The 17,395-nt window shown below is 43.0% G+C and overlaps 1 protein-coding gene across 8 annotated transcripts in view; it reads left to right on the forward strand.

Annotated features, from left to right (window-relative positions):
* Positions 1-16,976, forward strand: part of MLPH (melanophilin) — a 122,864-nt gene extending 105,888 nt beyond the window's left edge. For all 8 annotated transcript variants that reach the window (XM_077448243.1, XM_077448249.1, XM_077448245.1 and 5 more), the window contains 2 exons: positions 10,356-10,447; positions 13,057-16,976. In XM_077448243.1, coding sequence (XP_077304369.1) covers positions 10,356-10,447; positions 13,057-13,080 — 116 coding nt within the window. In that variant the 3' untranslated portion in view covers positions 13,081-16,976. The remainder of the gene's footprint in view (positions 1-10,355; positions 10,448-13,056) is intronic.
* The last annotated feature ends 419 nt before the right edge of the window (positions 16,977-17,395 follow it).

The following is a 17,395-nucleotide window of genomic DNA, read 5'->3' on the forward strand; positions in this document are numbered from 1 at the left end:
CCGGTGATCTTTGACTTCATCAGTGTTGTTCAAGTAGATCTCCATTTCTCTAAGCCCCTGTACACACGGTCGGAGATTTCCACAACCAGATCTGTCGGATTTTGCCAGTCGGATTTTGTCCATCGGATCTTGTCCGAAACTGTTGCATACACACAGTCGGACAAAGTTGGCGAAAAATCCGATCTTTCAGAACGTGATGATGTAATTTCGTTACGATGGGACTACATTCAGGCTAGTAGCCAATAGCTTTGATGTAGGAATTTGATCTGAGCATGCGTGGCACTTGGTCTGATCAAAATTCTCTACACATGATCGGAGTATGTCCGATCGGCCCAGTTGGTCGGGAAATAATTCCAACATGTTGGAAAATTGGGTCCGATGGATATTCTGACTGAATCAGTCCGATGCATACCACACACAGTCAGATTATCCGACGACACGGTCCGATAGGACACATTCCGACGGATTCTCCGACCATGTGTACAAGGGCTAAGGTTGCCTACCCCTGGCCTAGTGCATTGAGATCTTCACAGAATATTCCTTCTACTGCTCTTCCCTGATACAAAAATACTCTGAATTCACTTGCCAGCCAATTTATTGAGAATTATTTTCCTTAACTTTGTACCCAATCAAACTATCTTTCTATGTCAGCAATCTATCCAGTTACAGTGCCTTGCGAAAGTATTCGGCCCCCTTGAACTTTTCAACCTTTTGCCACATTTCAGGCTTCAAAACATAAAGATATAAAAAAAATTTTTTTGTGAAGAATCACCAACAAGTGGGACACAATTGTGAAGTGGAACGAAATCTATTGGATTTTTTAAACTTTTTTAACTAATAAAAAAATGAAAAGTGGGGCGTGCAAAATTATTTGGCCCCCTTGCATTAATACTTTGTAAAGCCACCTTTTGCTACGATTACAGCTGCAAGTTGCTTGGGGTATGTCTCTATCAGTTTTGCACATCGAGAGACTGAAATTCTTGCCCATTCTTCCTTGCAAAACAGCTCGAGCTCAGTGAGGTTGGATGGAGAACGTTTGTGAACAGCAGTTTTCAGCTCTTTCCACAGATTCTCGATTGGATTCAGGTCTGGACTTTGACTTGGCCATTCTAACACCTGGATAAGTTTATTTGTGAACCATTCCTTTGTAGATTTTGCTGTATGTTTGGGATCATTGTCTTGTTGCAAGATAAATCTCCGTCCCAGTTTCAGGTCTTTTGCAGACTCCAACAGGTTTTCATCCAGAATGGTCCTGTATTTGGCTGCATCCATCTTCCCCTCAATTTTAACCATTTTCCCTGTCCCTGCTGAAGAAAAGCAGGCCCAAACCATGATGCTGCCACCACCATGTTTGACAGTGGGGATGGTGTGTTGAGGGTGATGAGCTGTGTTGCTTTTACGCCAAACATATCGTTTTGCATTGTGGGCAAAAAGTTTGATTTTGGTTTCATCTGACCAGAGCACCTTCTTCCACGTGTTTGGTGTGTCTCCCAGGTGGCTTGTGGCAAAATTTAGACAAGACTTTTTATGGATATCTTTGAGAAATGGCTTTCTTCTTGCCACTCTTCCATAAAGGCCAGATTTGTGCAGTGTACGACTGATTGTTGTCCTATGAACAGACTCTCCCACCTCAGCTGTAGTTCTCTGCAGTTCATCCAGAGTGATCATGGGCCTCTTGGCTGCATCTCTGATCATTCTTCTCCTTGTCTGAGCTGAAAGTTTAGAGGGACAGCCAGGTCTTGGTAGATTTACAGTGGTCTGATACTCCTTCCATTTCAAAATGATCGCTTGCACAGTGCTCCTTGGGATGTTTAAAGCTTGGGAAATCTTTTTGTATCCAAATCCGGCTTTAAACTTTTCCACAACAGTATTACGGACCTGACTGGTGTGTTCCTTGGTCTTCGTGATGCTCTTTGCGCTTTCAACAGAACCCTGAGACTATCACAGAGCAGGTGCATTTATACAGAGACTTGATTACACACAGGTGGATTCTATTTATCACCATCAGTCATTTAGGACAGCATTGGATCATTCAGAGATCCTCGCTGAACTTCTGGAGTGAGTTTGCTGCACTGAAAGTAAAGGGGCCGAATAATTTTGAACGCAACACTTTTCAGTTTATTTGCTAAAAAAGTTTAAAATATCCAATAGATTTCGTTCCACTTCACAATTGTGTCCCACTTGTTGGTGATTCTTCACAAAAAAATGTAAATTTTATATCTTTATGTTTGAAGCCTGAAATGTGGCAACAGGTTGAAAAGTTCAAGGGGGCCGAATACTTTCGCAAGGCACCGTATTTGTCTCCATGCTGATAGTGCTCAGTTTATGAGAGAAAGTTATATACTATGCATGCAGCTGTTTCTACAGTATAATCAGTTAGCAGGGTGTAACTCCCTATCCAGAATAAAACTTATTTTTATAAATTCTTTACACTAAAATTGATTTATTATCAATCCTAGGAATGAAAAGGCAGCTGAGTTGCAATGCAAAAATTACATTTCGGCGGGTGAAACTGCTGTTTTTGGTATTTTGCCGATAAAGAAGGCACGATAATGGCATTGCAAATGCACATGATTTTGCCGGGATTTTATTGTGCTTATTGTGTGTTTTTCATAGGTCATGTGACTCAAAAACCACATCAAAAACGTAACACGGGTGCGTTATTCATGCGATCTTGCTACGTTTTCACTGCATTTCAACTGGGAGGTGTGTTTTTGATGCCCTTTTTTTAACTCACCAAAAATGCAGCAAGCAAGATTTTTAACACCACAACAGACTAGTGCGAAGATATAAATAGAATGATGAAATCTTCTTTTTTTTTTTTGTTTTGTTTTTTGCATCTGAAGGTGCCAATAATGGCCACCAATAAATTCATATTCATTTAAATTAATGATATAAATGAAAAAGTTGAATAAATACAATTACATATACATTTTTTTTTTTTAAACAGTCATTTTCACTTTGAGTTTATGTTTCGGCCAAGTGCATCCTGAATTTTTGTTTTTTGCACCAGAATTTCTATTCATACTCTAATGCACACCGTTATGCAATACTGGAAATGGCTTTGCAGATGACTCCTACAGCCCACATTCACCATGGTTTGGATGAGAAAGGGAGGAATATTGAATGATTTAGGCTGGGTTCACACCATCCGTCTCACAGCAGGGGTCTGGTGCATCCTGGTTCACCCTTTCAGGTCCGATTTCAGCCCAAATTTTGGGCTGATTTTGGAACTGAAACGGACCAAAAGACGAGGAGATATGTGAACCGGCTCCATAGAGAGCCAGTCAAAATCTCCTGTTCGCAATGGTGTGAACCCAGCTTAAAACTTAAATATCTTGGATGTAGAGTAATAATAGTAGGCAATACATTTGTCTGCTAGTTGGTTGCTACAAGGGCCATTTTTATCCATATATGTTTGGCAAATAAGCAAATTCTACCAGTTGCAAGTCTTTGAAATTTGTAACTTTTTTTTCTCCAAATTATCACTTGTTTAATTTTTTTTCATAGTAAGAAGCTACAACCAAAGCCCACTGCTTTTTAGTCCCGTGGATCCAGATAACAAAGCTTCCTCATTCATACGTTTTACTCTGCAGCTAAACTTTTAAATGTTACTATAAATAGATGGAGCAGCCTGACCTCCAAGGACTTTAATTAACCTCACCATGGGCCCCATCTTCATGGAGGATTATCTCACAAATTTTTACAGTTCTTAAACTGAACTCACCGTTCTTTTTTACTGCATGATAGTTAGCACTTAGTGGAAGGCAAGAGTTACTACATTTACAAAATACGTTAATTGAGGGTTGGCAGCATTTGGTGAGAAGATTTAGCACAAGTTTTCAGTACCATAGAAATATAGAAAAGTGACTTCAGAAAAAGACCGGGTAGTCCAGTGGGTCTACCCATTTTTTTTGTTTGTTTTTTTTTTGTTAACTTTATTGTCTGACTATAAATCTATGTTTGTCCCAAGCACTGTCTCAATACCTCTGCTGCTCTGCAGTTTATTCCAAGCATCAACTACCCTTTCAGTAAAATAATGCTTTCTAAGCTTAGTTTTGAACTTTCCTCCAGTTAGTTTGAGGTAATTTCCCCATGTTCTTGATTTTGATTTCATATTGAAAAAACTGCCCTCCTGAACGTTATTCACCCCTTTGATGTATTTAAGGCTCGGTTCACATCGGAACCGGCTGTGGATCGCACAGGAACACTGCGTGTCCCCATTCTCCGGTTCAGGGATGGATCTTTGCCTGAATTCGGCCCTGAAACAGAGCCAAAGACGCATGTTTCTGTGCAGTGCGCTCAGCAGCCGCTCCGGGAATATGTGAACCGGCTCCATAGAGAGCTATTCAAAAGCTAGTTCTAAAGTCTTATGGCTGTAAAAGGGTAATGTGTTACTTTTTAACCACTTTCTGACTGCTCACCGTTGTTATACGTTGGCTGTTTGAAGAGGAGTATCGTTGTTATGGCAGCAGATGGCTACCATAACCCCAGTATCCTCTTCTTTAGAGGGGGGTCAGCTTTCAGATAAAAGTGGTCTCTGCAGCGATTCGCAGCAAGATCACTTTTATCAGTGGTGGGAGCGCCCCCCTCCCGCCGCGCTTCTGTGCCATCTGCCGCATACCGGAGCCTTCGTTAGCGGCGATCGACCTTCTTGGTCTGTGGTATAGAGCTAACTGTGGCGAAGATTGCCCCTGCTCGGCTCCATACCATTGCAGGGCAGAAGTGACGTCAAAACGTCACTTCCGCCCATAGCACTTAAAGGGACTTTTTTTTTGAAACAATTTTTTTTTATTTATTTATATTGCATTTTAGTGTAAATATGGGATCTTTATGACCCCAGATCTTATATTTAAGAGGTTCTATCATACTTTTTTTCTGTTACAAGGGATGTTTACATTCCTTGTAATAGGAATAAAAGTGACACTTTTTATTTTTATTTGTACACTGTGCTTTAAAAAAAAAAAAAGTAAAATAAATAAATTGTAACGCGTCCTGTCCCTCCAAATCGCGTGCAGAAGCGAACACATATGTGAGCAACACCCGCATATGAAAACCGTGTTCAAACCACACATATTAGATATCACCACGATCATTAGAGCGAGAGTAATAACTCTAGCCCTAGGCCTCCTCTGTAACTCAAAACATGCAACCTGTAGAATTTTTTTATACATCGCCTATGGAGATTTATAAGGGTAACAGTTTGTCACCATTCCACGTGAAATTTTGAAGTGTGACATGTTGGGTATCAATTTACTCAGCGTTACATTATCTTTCACAATATAAAAAAATTGGGCTAACTTTCCTGTTTTATTTTGTAATTCAAAAAAGTGTATTTTTTTTCCAAAAAAAGTGTGCTTGTAAGACTGCTGCGCAAATACGGTGTGACAGAAAGTATTGAAATTACCGCCATTTTATTCTCTAGGGTTGGGGGTGATAAGTCATTTTCTAGCAAAAAAAAAGTTAAGAAAAAAAAACTACAATGAATTTCATAATCATACAATCACTTCAAGAGGTACACCTCTAAATATATTAAAAATATATGTAGCACCAGGCTCCTGAAGAGCACGCGCTATGTTTTGGAAATTTAGTTTTTTCCTAAGACCATAGTTGGGTCTTAGGGTTAATTTCAGTAAATTATGGTCTTGGCATCAGTGTAGCTGGACTGTACTATGTTCTGCCTGGTCATAGGTGTAGGTATCATCTTTGACCGGCATTGGAACGCAGTCTGGTTGGACGCATTGGGTACCAATCTCTCTCTCTGAGCCAATCAGCGGGTGCGTTGTCTCGCTGTGTATTCCGGGAGAGGGTACTTAAGGTGCTGAGATCATGTGGTTCTGGTTTCCGGTCCAGAAGTATGTTTTGACTCTGTGGTCCTTGTCCTCCTGACCAGCCCCCAGAGGCCCTCATATCCTGGGGTGCGGATCCATCCATTTCCTAGTCTCGGGGCTGGCTAGCCTGAGGCACAGTAACTGGAAAGAGGGTTCCAAGGTGGTCCGGTGCCGTCTCGGGTTTGGAGAGGCCCAGCAACTGAAAATGCAACCAGTGGAGGACTCTTCAGAAGAGGGCCACACACGAGGCTGGCTGCTCGGTAAGAGCCTGGAAGCTAAGCTGAAAGGACACCAAGTGAATCCGCATTCTTACGGTATCACCGGACCGGCTGTAAGATGCTGGTACTGTAAGAGAGTTCCTAATTTCATCCTTCAGTTACAACTAAGTTCTGTGAGAGACTTTGCTGAGTTTAAATCACCTGTCAGCTGCTAAAATCACTAAAGGGGATTTATCCAATAGTTGAAATATCCAGTTGTGAATGGCTATTCCCTGGTTCACTTAGAGAGAGACATTTCAAGTGTCAGCAGTTCCAAGAGTACCGGAGCTTTACTACCCTTACTCTCTATTCCCTACTGAGAGACTGAGTTTTGTTCAACGGTTTTTGCAAATAAAAGTGTCGGACTCTGCAGTTTAATGGGTCATCAACCTCAGGAAGCCCTAGACAAGCAACAAGGTGGAGACGGTAACGGTAAGCCCAGCAAAACCAGCCGCTCCTTCGGGGGTCAGTGCTACATATATATTGTGTATAAAAATCTGAAAATTTTCCCAAAAATATTTAAAAGTATTTAAAAAAAGGGAATATGGTAACACCAAAGTGGGAGACAAGCCTCTCTTCAGCATTATCCTGCTTCTATTTCTCACCAGTACAAAAACTGTAAGATGACCTAAAAATATCTGCTTCCACAATTCCCACTAAAAGCATATGGCCATACTGCAAAACCAATTGTCACATCGACAAAATTAACAATGAGTTCTTTACGTACAAGATGACAGAAGAAAATTCAGTTTTTAACCACTTTCTTACTGGGCACTTAAATCCCTCTCATGCCCAGACCAATTTTCAGCTTTCAGAGCTGTCACTCTTAGAAAGAAAATTGCGCAGTCATACAACACTGTACCCAAATGACATTTTTATCATTTTTTTTCCCACAAATAGAGCTTTCTTTTGGTGGTATTTGATCACCTCTGTTTACACAGAAGCCGGTGGTCGGCTTTTATTTCTCCTCACTGGCACTGATGGGCAGCACTGAAGGGCATTGATAGGTAGCACTGAAGGGCACCAATAGGTGGCACTGATAGCTGACACTGATGTGCACTGATCGGTGGCAGTGATGGGCACTGATGGTTGGCAGTGATGAGCACAGGTAGGTGACACTGCTAGGTGGCACTGATGAGGCACTAATTGGAACCACTGGTGGGCATTGATAGGTGGCATTGGTGGCACTGATATGCACTGGTGGGCACTGATTGGTGGCACTGATATACACTGTGGGCACTGGCAGGGGGCACTGACGGGCACAGATGAAGTGGCTGTACCTCTTCCTGTTCGGGACCGAAGTTCCTTACACAGAAGCCGGTGGTCGGCTTTTATTTCTCCTCACGCTGTCAGCGTGAGGAGAGGAAAAAAACAGATTACCGATCTTCTGTCTACATGACGTGCTCAGCTGTCATTTTCTCTAACCAATTCTTCTTTAATCAAATATATATATATATATATATATATATATATATATTACATATATATAGCACGCATATTTTTCCTTTGACATGAAGGTCAGGTTAATATAACCCAGCCAGCACAGAGTTCCGCCATATATCAGTCTGCAGGATTCCCCCTTGCAGTGCAAGGGAACTCTGATATAAAGGGGAATGCTGCAGATCATGATCTAAGGGGCAACCTGCAGACTTTGGTGTAAAGGGAAACTCTAATGTAAGGGAGGGGGCGAGCTCTGGTGACCAAAGATTACCTTTATATCAGAGTCCACTGCATTCCCCTTTACATCAGAGTTCCAACTTGCATTTAAATTGCAAACTCTAATGTGGAGGGGGCTCTGGAGCTCCTTCCGCAGAGTGAGAGAGTCGCAGACAGATGCAAGAGATGATCAGAGACTGCAGACATGATACAGGAGATGATCAGAGACTGCAGACATAGTACAGGAGATGATCAGAGACTGCAGACATGATACAAGAGATGGCCAGAGAATGCAGACATGACACAAGAGATGGTCAGAGACTGTGCTGACATAGTACAGGAGATGGTCAAAGACTACAGACATAGTACAGGAGATGATCAGAGACTGCAGACGTGATACAGGAGATGGTCAGAGACTGCAGACATGATACAGGCGATGGTCAGAGACTGCAGACATGACACAAGAGATGGTCAGAGACTGTGCTGACATAGTACAGGAGATGGTCAGAGACTACAGATATAGTACAGGAGATGATCAGAGACTGCAGACATAGTACAGGAGATGATCAGAGACTTCAGACATGATACAAGAGATCAGTGGCAGCTGGTGCTCACAATTCTTGGGGGGGGGGTTGCAAACAAACTGAAAAAAAAAAAAGAAACATCAAATGCAGCCACTGTGCCCATGAAGTGCAGCCACTGTGCCCATGAAGTGCAGCCACTGTGCCCATGAAGTGCAGCCACTGTGCCCATGAAGTGCAGCCACTGTGCCCATGAAATGCAGCCACTGTGCACATCAAATGCATGCCAACCCCTTTGTGGCAGACATCATCTGTTTGATTGGGGGGAGTATATGTGCTAGGGGGCTTTGGGAGGAGAGAAGATATGTGCTGGGGGTGGATTTCATATCCAAGCCCCCTTGTAGCACAAGTCCTAAAGTTCCCCCAGCACACAGTGGCACTACTAGGGTTGGTGTCACCTGGTGTGGTAGAACATGGTGTCACCCCCTGCACTTAGCAGGCTAGTATGCTGGTGTGGCTCCCCTCCTTAACCTGTCACAATGGATGGAGCAGGGATGGGATTGGGGGGATAGAGCTGGAATGGGATTGGGGGAATGGATGGAGCCAGAATGGGAATGAGGGATGGATAGAGCTAGGATGGGATCGGGATGGTAGATGGAGCTGGGAGGGGATCGGGGGGATGGAGGGAACCAGGATGGGATTGGGGGGATGGAGGGAGCCGAGATGGGATCGGGGGGGATGGACGGAGCAGAGATGGGATTGGGGGGATGCATGGAGCCGGGATGGGGGTGGGTGGATGGAGCTGGGATGGGGGGTGGGGTGGATGGAGCTGGGATGGGATGAGGGTGGATGGTATGGGGGGATGGTATGGAAATTGGATTGGATCAGGGGGGTGGATGGAACCGGGATGGGATTGGGGTGGGGTGGATGAGCTGGGATATTACGGGGGATGGATGGAGCTGGGACTGGATCGGGGGGGGATGGAGCCATGATGGGATGGATGGAGCCGGGTTGGGATTGGGGTGGGGTGGATGGAGCCGGTATGGTATGGGGGGGATGGATGGAGCCGGGATGGGATTGGGGGGGTGGATGGAGCCAGGATAGGATGGGGGGATGGATGGAGCCGGGATGGTATGGGGGGATGGATGTAGCTGGGATTGGATCGGGGGGAGGGATGGAGCTGGGATTGGGGTGGGGTGGATGGAGCTGGGATGGTATGGGGGGGATGGATGGATATCCTCTTCCCCAAATAGCTCCAAGTTCACTCTGCTTGTCCCCCCTCCCTCGTCCTCTTCTTTACGCCCCCCTCCTTCCAAGGCTAATGTTTAGATTACACAGACCTCAGACCAGCGCGGCTCTCGTGAATGCTGTGACTCGTTCCCTCCTCCACTGTGTGTACAGGAAGACATCACAGCACAGGAGGAGGAGGAGGGGCGGGTTCAGTTCGCTCCGCTCCGTAGTGCACTGTGTGTCAAACAGCTGGGGAGAGATTCTGGCTGCAATGCACAGAGGAGTGCGGGAACGGAGACACTCCGCACAAGCCGCGGGAATCTGATTCGCCAGGACTTCGGGTCAAGAATGCAAGGCGGTCCCGGCGAATCATGGAGCTTACGGTATGGGCAAATTAGGTGGTCGCAACTTGGGAGGCCCCTGCGGGGGGCGAGGCCTAAGGCGACCGACCAATTTGCCTAATTAGGGAGCTGCCTCTGAGTATGACCAAAGCTATACTTCTCCTATAAACTAAGTGCGCTCCTGTGACCCGTTTTCAGCCAACAGTGGGCTAAAGCCTGCTGTTGGATGACGTCACTCAGCCAGTCCAAGCTCTGGAAAGATCACAACTTTACAGCTGGGATCCACCGAGAAGCCTCTTAGTGAGCCAGCGAGGACTAGCTGCAGCATGGATCAGTGCTGCATCCCACTAGGTGAGTATGATTGTCTGTTTTTTTTTTTTTTTATTTCCACACTTCTCTTTTAAAAAAAAAAGATGAAAGATTTCAGCTAAAATGGATTGTTGAATTCTTTCATATTAAATGCTAATAATTATTTTTATTTGCATCTTGTCAAGCTTTATTATCTCTCTGTCTTTTCAGATGGGTCCATTGATAGAAATTCTATTTATCGAGGCTCCTTAACCCAGCGCAATCCAAATGGAAAGAACAAAAGGGTAGATCGTATCTTTGCCGTAAGAGCCATATAATACTGTTTAACATTAAGAAATATGGGTGATGTGTCCAGATACTTTGAGTGTAAAAATAAGGCATTCAGATTTGACATACCAGTATCCAGACTCGTATATGAAGCCTGAAAACTCATAACTTCAAAATGTTTGTCCTCCAATACTAAATGGTTTAATATGGACATGGAGACTGCTTAGATTTGGAGCCAGTAATATAATCAGTGGGTCTTTGTGCTTCTCTATGCAATGCAGTCAAATCCTGGCTGGTGGGAGCGACCAGCAGGTTGCTGAAAACATCACAGCACTCTACTTCTGTACTCCCATCAAAAGCCCTCAGCCTTAAAGTGTTTGTAACCCTAAAAAAAATTGATTCTGTTTCCTTAAAGCATGTTATACAGCACAGTGCACAGTGCTTGTGCTCTGTCATTTGCCCCCCCCCCCCCCCCCCGTATAAACTAAAAAAACTGGCTGATCCTGCTTGTCTATGCCCTCCCCCCTGTAAACTGAACATGGTTTATCATGGCTCTTGAGCCCTGACACTGTGGTCATTTTACATGCCTCCATCATCTGCAGTTCTGCTCTCTGCTCTCCCCCTCCTTCCCTGCTTGTCAGATCCATCCACCCCCCCCCCCCCCCCCCCAGCCTTCCCCTCCTGCTGCTATCATAATGCAGTGGCATTGCTACAATCCCCTCTGTTATATTAAATAATGTCCCCATTTGTTTTGTTTTTGTGCCTCACTTCACCGGCAGCTTCTCTCCTTCTGGCTGATGTCAGTGGGGGTTTCTCAGCCCCGCCCGCTGAAACTCTCATATCGAGAGAGGAGAGAGGCGGCCTGTCACGTGAGCTCCAATCAGCATTATGAAATGAGGTACACAGCGGCATTTCTTTAAAAAAAAAACACATACACTGGGGACATTATTTAATATAGCAGAGCTGATTATAGCAATGCCATTGAGTGGCTTAACAACCACTTTAATCCAAGCAGTGGGCTGGCTCTTGGGAGAAGGTACACAATTATCAAATTGATGGGTTGATGTCAGTCTTAGAAGAGTAGGACAGCTGTATTTGCATGCAGACCTCTCACATGAGATGCTGAGCCTCCAAGATTGAAAGAACTGAATTCCAGTGAGTGAAAGGGGCAGGTTTGGGAAGATAAGAATTAAATGATGCACACTGTAAGAAGTTCACATTGTGTACATAAATTGAGTATGCAATTTCAGTACAAGAGAGTCCTGGGAATACCATGTGTACATTAGCTCAATGTAGTAGTAGTGGATCAATAGTAGTAGTAGTTGTAGAGTAAGTACAGAAGAGGAGCTGGTACTCCTGGTGCATTGCATACTAGCTCATTATGAAATACTTACCTTAAAACAAAGCTGTTGCAGCGGTCCCCCCACACCGCTGTCACAGCCAACATCTTTCCTGGAGCTTCTTCCGGGTTTGCGGGCTCCAGCGCTGTGATTGGCAGGAGTCACGATGACATCACTCCCACACATGCATGCGGGAGCCGCCATTCATGGCACGGGCTCGGAAGGAATGACACCTTATTATAGGCTTACCTACAGGTAAACGTTTGCAGAGAAAGTTTACTTCCTCTTTAAGCATGGTAGCCGATCATGCTAGTGTGGTCAGTTTTTGTCTTCTTTCATTCAACTGTTTGATAGAGCCAGGCTGTGCACTCACACAGCGTGCCTCTATCTTCCATGGTCAGTGTAAGAACACCTTCCCCCCCCCATCTCTCTTCTTTTGATTGACAGTTAATCCTCCAACAATTGTGTTGTGAATCAGCCTGTCCTTATCTGGTGAAAGGGGGAGGTGACGTAATGCTGCCAGGTATGTTTGGCTTGGAAACGAGGATACTCAGCGGCATTACGTCACTTCCTGCAATGACATGTGCCCATCTGTGAATCACTCTGGCATGATAGAGATCATGTGACCCGCAGTATGTGAGCTGGATTCAACATGAGTAGCATGTTTGTTTACAACTATAAATATGGCTTTACAAAAGGTACAGCATATACACCTATGTACTCAAAAATGTGGATATGATAAATAACCTTTACAGCTACTTTAGGGCCAGTTCACACCAGATGCAGTTCTATGCGCTTTTTTTCCTGCACAAAATGCATACAGTGTTTTCCATGTATTCCAATGGCTCTAGTTCACACCATGCAGTCAGTTTCTGCACCGGAAACTGACTGCATGGTGTGAACTAGAGCCATTTGAATACATGGAAAACATTTTGCATGCATTTTATGTGCAGAAAAAAAAGCGCATGGAACTGCATCTGGTGTGAACAGACACTTAAAGAAAAAATGGATACAAAAATCTTCAATAAAAAATGACTTGAGGTAAAAAAAAAAAATAAGACATTCATAGAATCCAAGCAAAAGCTAACTCACCAATTCCCCAAGTATTTTTTTCTGGGAATACCAGGAGGATCAATGGTGGTGGTGGTGGTGGTGGTAGTAGTAGTTGTAGATGTCTGATTAATCCTCTTGTGTAAATGGAGCATTATACTTTTGATGAATGACAAGTTTAAGAAGCACTTCACTGAAGATGTGTACAGTGTATGTGATTACAGAAAAATCATCCTTTTGTATGTGTCTTGCAGAGACCTGTTCTCAATCAGAGATGAAACAAGAAGCTCTTCGTCTGCATTACATCAAACTGGACTTCTTCATAGAGCAATCTCTGATATTGCTTATAGCTGAAACACACTACTTTATACAGCACACCTCAACATCTTTTTTCTGGGATATGTAGGGCATGTTAGTAAACCTAAATATAATAACCTTCTTACAGTGTTGTCTATCATATATATGATTTGATAGCGTTAGAATATTCAGTATTGAGATTGGAGAGTTATACAGCTACTTTTTACAAGACTTGCGACTTTTGGGCTTTTTCAGGATGTACCAGTAGCCTTAAAGCCTAAATCCATGTTTTTTCACCTTAATTAGATTGTTTGGGCAAAGGTGACCCAAATGAACTATTTGCATAACTAAGTGATTTTGTCACTGACAGCCCTGTTAATGTCATAGCATTAACTACATATGGTATGCAACGCTGTGGCAGCATTATGAGTGACTTCCCATCTGGAATAACACTGAGTCAGGCTAAGTGCTCCTCAGCCATTCAGAGGAAGCCTTGTTTTTTTGATGAAGATAAGGCTTCCTCTGATTGGCTAAGTTGAAGCGGTGGACAGATGGTGTCATGTTTTTCACCTTGGCCAATCAGAAGAAGCTTTGTAATCTTTGATTAAAAAAACAAGGCTTTGATGTGGTTCCAACAGCAGATGGGAAGTTGTTTGTGATGCTTCCAGAACACAGTGTTGCATGCTGTATGTAGCTAATGCTGTACAGTATACTACAGCACTGAGAGCGGAAGAATAACAGCTATGGAGATAGTTTGCTTGGGTCAGCTTGGCCCAGATGAACAATTTAAATGAAAGGAAACATGGATTTCAGCTTAAATGCAGAATGCTAAACTTGCCTGCTAACGTGGAGCTCTGTTAAGCCCCATACACACGATCAGAAATTCTGCCAGCAAAAGTCGGATGTGAGCTTTTGGTCAGAAATTCTGACCGTGTGTGTGATCCATCGGACTTTTGCTGGCAGAATTCCAGCCAGCAAAATATTAAGAGCAGGTTCTCTATTTTTCGGTCGAAAAAAGTTCCGATCGGAAATTTCAATCGCCTGTACAAATTCCAACGAGCGAAATTCCTATGCATGCTCGGAAACAATTCAATGCATGCTCTGAAACATTGAACTTAATTTTCTCGGCTCGTCGTGGTGTTGTAAGTCATTGTGTTCTTGACGGTCAAAAGTTCAGAGAACTTTTGTGTGACCCTGTGTATGCAAGCCAAGCTTGAACGGAATTCCGTTGGAAAAACCTTCCAAGTTTTTTCCGACGGAAAATCCACTCGTGTGTACAGGGCATTAGAGTTGACTTTTAATATTATCAAAAATAATGTGACATTTAAACTTTAGGTAATCTCATAAACGTTTAGGCAGATAGCTTAATGCACACATCAACTACATATATGGGAGATGTGTTAGCTGCCGAAGTGTTTATATTTCTGTCCATCCAATTCTGGGATATACACAGCCTTGTTGCACTCCAAAGCCTTGTTGGAAAGCCAGAAAACTTCTGCAGTAAAGCAATATTTACAGGTCTTGTCCATCAGCTTGTGACTGGACAGTGAAAAGAGACATATCAGACTGATAAGCTCATGTCTGTCACTCTGCCCTTTCCTGTTATCAGCATGTCCCTTGTTAGCGCACGAACACTGCAGCAAAATTGACTGGCTCTTTCTGCTGCTGCCGCTGCTTATGTTGGTGTATTAATTAAAGCAAGCCTACACTGATCTATCTCTTGATATCTACCTGTAGTTCAGCTTTGAATCTTCAACCTTAATTAAAATAATATGCTGTACTCCTGAAACTACGGTTCTTGAGCAGGCACTTCCTGTTATAGAGTGACAACATTCTGTCCCTATCTTCCCAATGCTTTTCTGCTTTGTCACCTTGTTACCTTGTTACAAGATCTTCCCATGAACACTAAAAGTGGCCATGCTTATGTACATTATGTAGGCATGTTTCCCTTCTGTCAGGAAACCTGGAAAATTGATGTGCAGCAGTTGCTGTAGTGCATGTATGTAGAAATTAGATGTTTGCAAAGAGAACGCAGGATTTTAGCAGTGCTAATGTGCTACTAAGGAAGAAAATTATAATCTTTTACAAACTATAGACCCTATCATAGGGCCATTCTGATTAGATCTGTGTCAGTTTTTCAAGTGGAATATATATATATTTACAGTATCTCACAAAAGTCAGTACACCCCTCACATTTTTGTAAATATTTTATTATACTTTTCATGTAATAACACTGAAGAAATTACACTTTGCTACAATGTAAAGTAGTGAGTGCACAGCTTGTATAACTGTAAATTTCCTGTCCCCTCAAAATACCTCAACATACCATTAATGTCTAAACTGCTGGCAACAAAATTGAGTACACCCAAGTAAAAATGTCCACAATTGGGCCCAAAGCGTCATAATTTTGTGTGGCCAACATTATTTTTCATTACTGCCTTAACCGTCTTGGGCATGGAGTTCACCAGAGCTTCACAGGTTGCCACTGGAGTCCTCTCGCACTCCTCCATTATGACATCACGGAGCTGGTGGATGTTCGAGACCTTGCACTCCTCCACCTTCCATTTCAGGATGCCCCACAGATGCTCAATAGGGTTTAGGTCTGGAGATATTCTTGGCCAGCCAATCGCCTTTACATTCAGGTTCTTTAGCAAGGCAGTGGTCATCTTGGAGGTGTGTTTGGGGTTGTTATGTTGGAATACTGCCCTGCAGCCCAGTCTCCATAGGGAGGGGTTCATGCTCTGCTTCAGTATGTCACAGTACATGTTGGCATTCATGGTTTCCTCAATGAACTGTAGCTCCCCAGTGCCGGCAGCACTCATGCAGCCCCAGACCATAACACTCCCACCACCATGCTTGACTTTAGGCAAGACACACTTGTCTTTGTACTCCTGTGAAAAGGAAGCTTGGCCTATAAAGTATGCTTACCCATGTCCAGACACAAAATGTTGCCAAGCCAGAAGAAGCAATATTGTTTACTGTTTCACTGCCATTTGTAATTGGAGGGGCTCAAGTGAAGAATGTGCATACTGCAAATTGAAATCAGCAGCGTAAAGATGAATCGAGAAAATCATACAGAAAATCTTCCAGATGCATCAGAACTTATGTTGTATGCTATAACTGCCATCTGAAGGCCAAGATGACAAGATGGGACAAAATAAGGAAATAGGAAGTGTTTTGGTTTTGTAGGTGATGCACATTTAGATGTTCCCAATTAGTATTACAGCAGTCATCTGCTAGTGCTAAAAGCATTAAAACGTTCTAACTTGATCTGTCAGAAATGGCACGATTAAGTCATTCAAGGCTTTGCTGAATAAACATGTTGCTGCTCTAAGGTTAACATGGTTAGAAAAACCAAAGAACATTATTGTTTGTTGTGTCTGCTTATCTTTTCTGCTCATACACCAACCTTAATCTGATGAAAGCTGGCCCTACATGGTTCGATTTTGGCTTCTACAGAGATTCTGAAAAATTGTTTCAACAGTCTTTTTTTTCAGTTATTTCTAAAGCCCTTAAAATTTAGGCCAGATCTGCTATTTGAATGGAATCCCAGATGTACTAAACAGGCTTCATTACAAGATGTACAATTTTCCTCTAACAAAAACCACATTCAGAATTTCATTTATTCAGAAAAAGCATTTTTCCTGTGCCTTCAAATTTTTGAAAACATTGAATTGGCACTCACTAACCATTACAAAATTTAACAAAATATTTTCAAACAAATTTCTCTTGGTGTATGGCCAGCTAAAGCTTCCCTGTTTCCTTTTTCTTGTACACAGGTGCCATGTATACCATTTCTGTATATTCCATACACTGTATACTGATTTGCATAAGTCTGCTTTGTTATATAAATAAATGGATATACAGTTAAAGACAATTTGATTGGTTTTATTTATTGCTAAAAGGTACAGGCTACTCATGTGTGAAAATAGCCTTAGAAAGCATACACAGGGAAAAGTCTACCTGCCTAAGGCACGTGCTACTACTCTAGGTGTGGAGGTACACTGGAATTGTGAGAACACCACCTTCTCAAATGTTTGAAACGGCTGCTATTACAGGTACAGGGGTGCAAGAGGGCACATTATTGCATCCCAGCTCCCTTTGTTAACCAGGGAACAAATTACCCTGTATTATCACAGGCTTGGTTTCAGCAACATTCAGCAGACAAGTATAACAGTAACTGATTTTATTTTATTAAAAACTTGAACTGAATTTGAAGAGATGGATGGCAGGTAGGCCAGGAACTTCTGGGTCATTTTACATGCAAAATGTTCATGTTTGACAGAATGTGCCTTT

The sequence above is a fragment of the Lithobates pipiens genome, unplaced genomic scaffold (genome assembly GCF_037356315.1).
Source record: "Lithobates pipiens isolate NorthernLeopardFrog02 unplaced genomic scaffold, aLitPip1_a1.2 Scaffold_22, whole genome shotgun sequence".
Taxonomy (NCBI): Eukaryota; Metazoa; Chordata; class Amphibia; order Anura; family Ranidae; genus Lithobates; species Lithobates pipiens.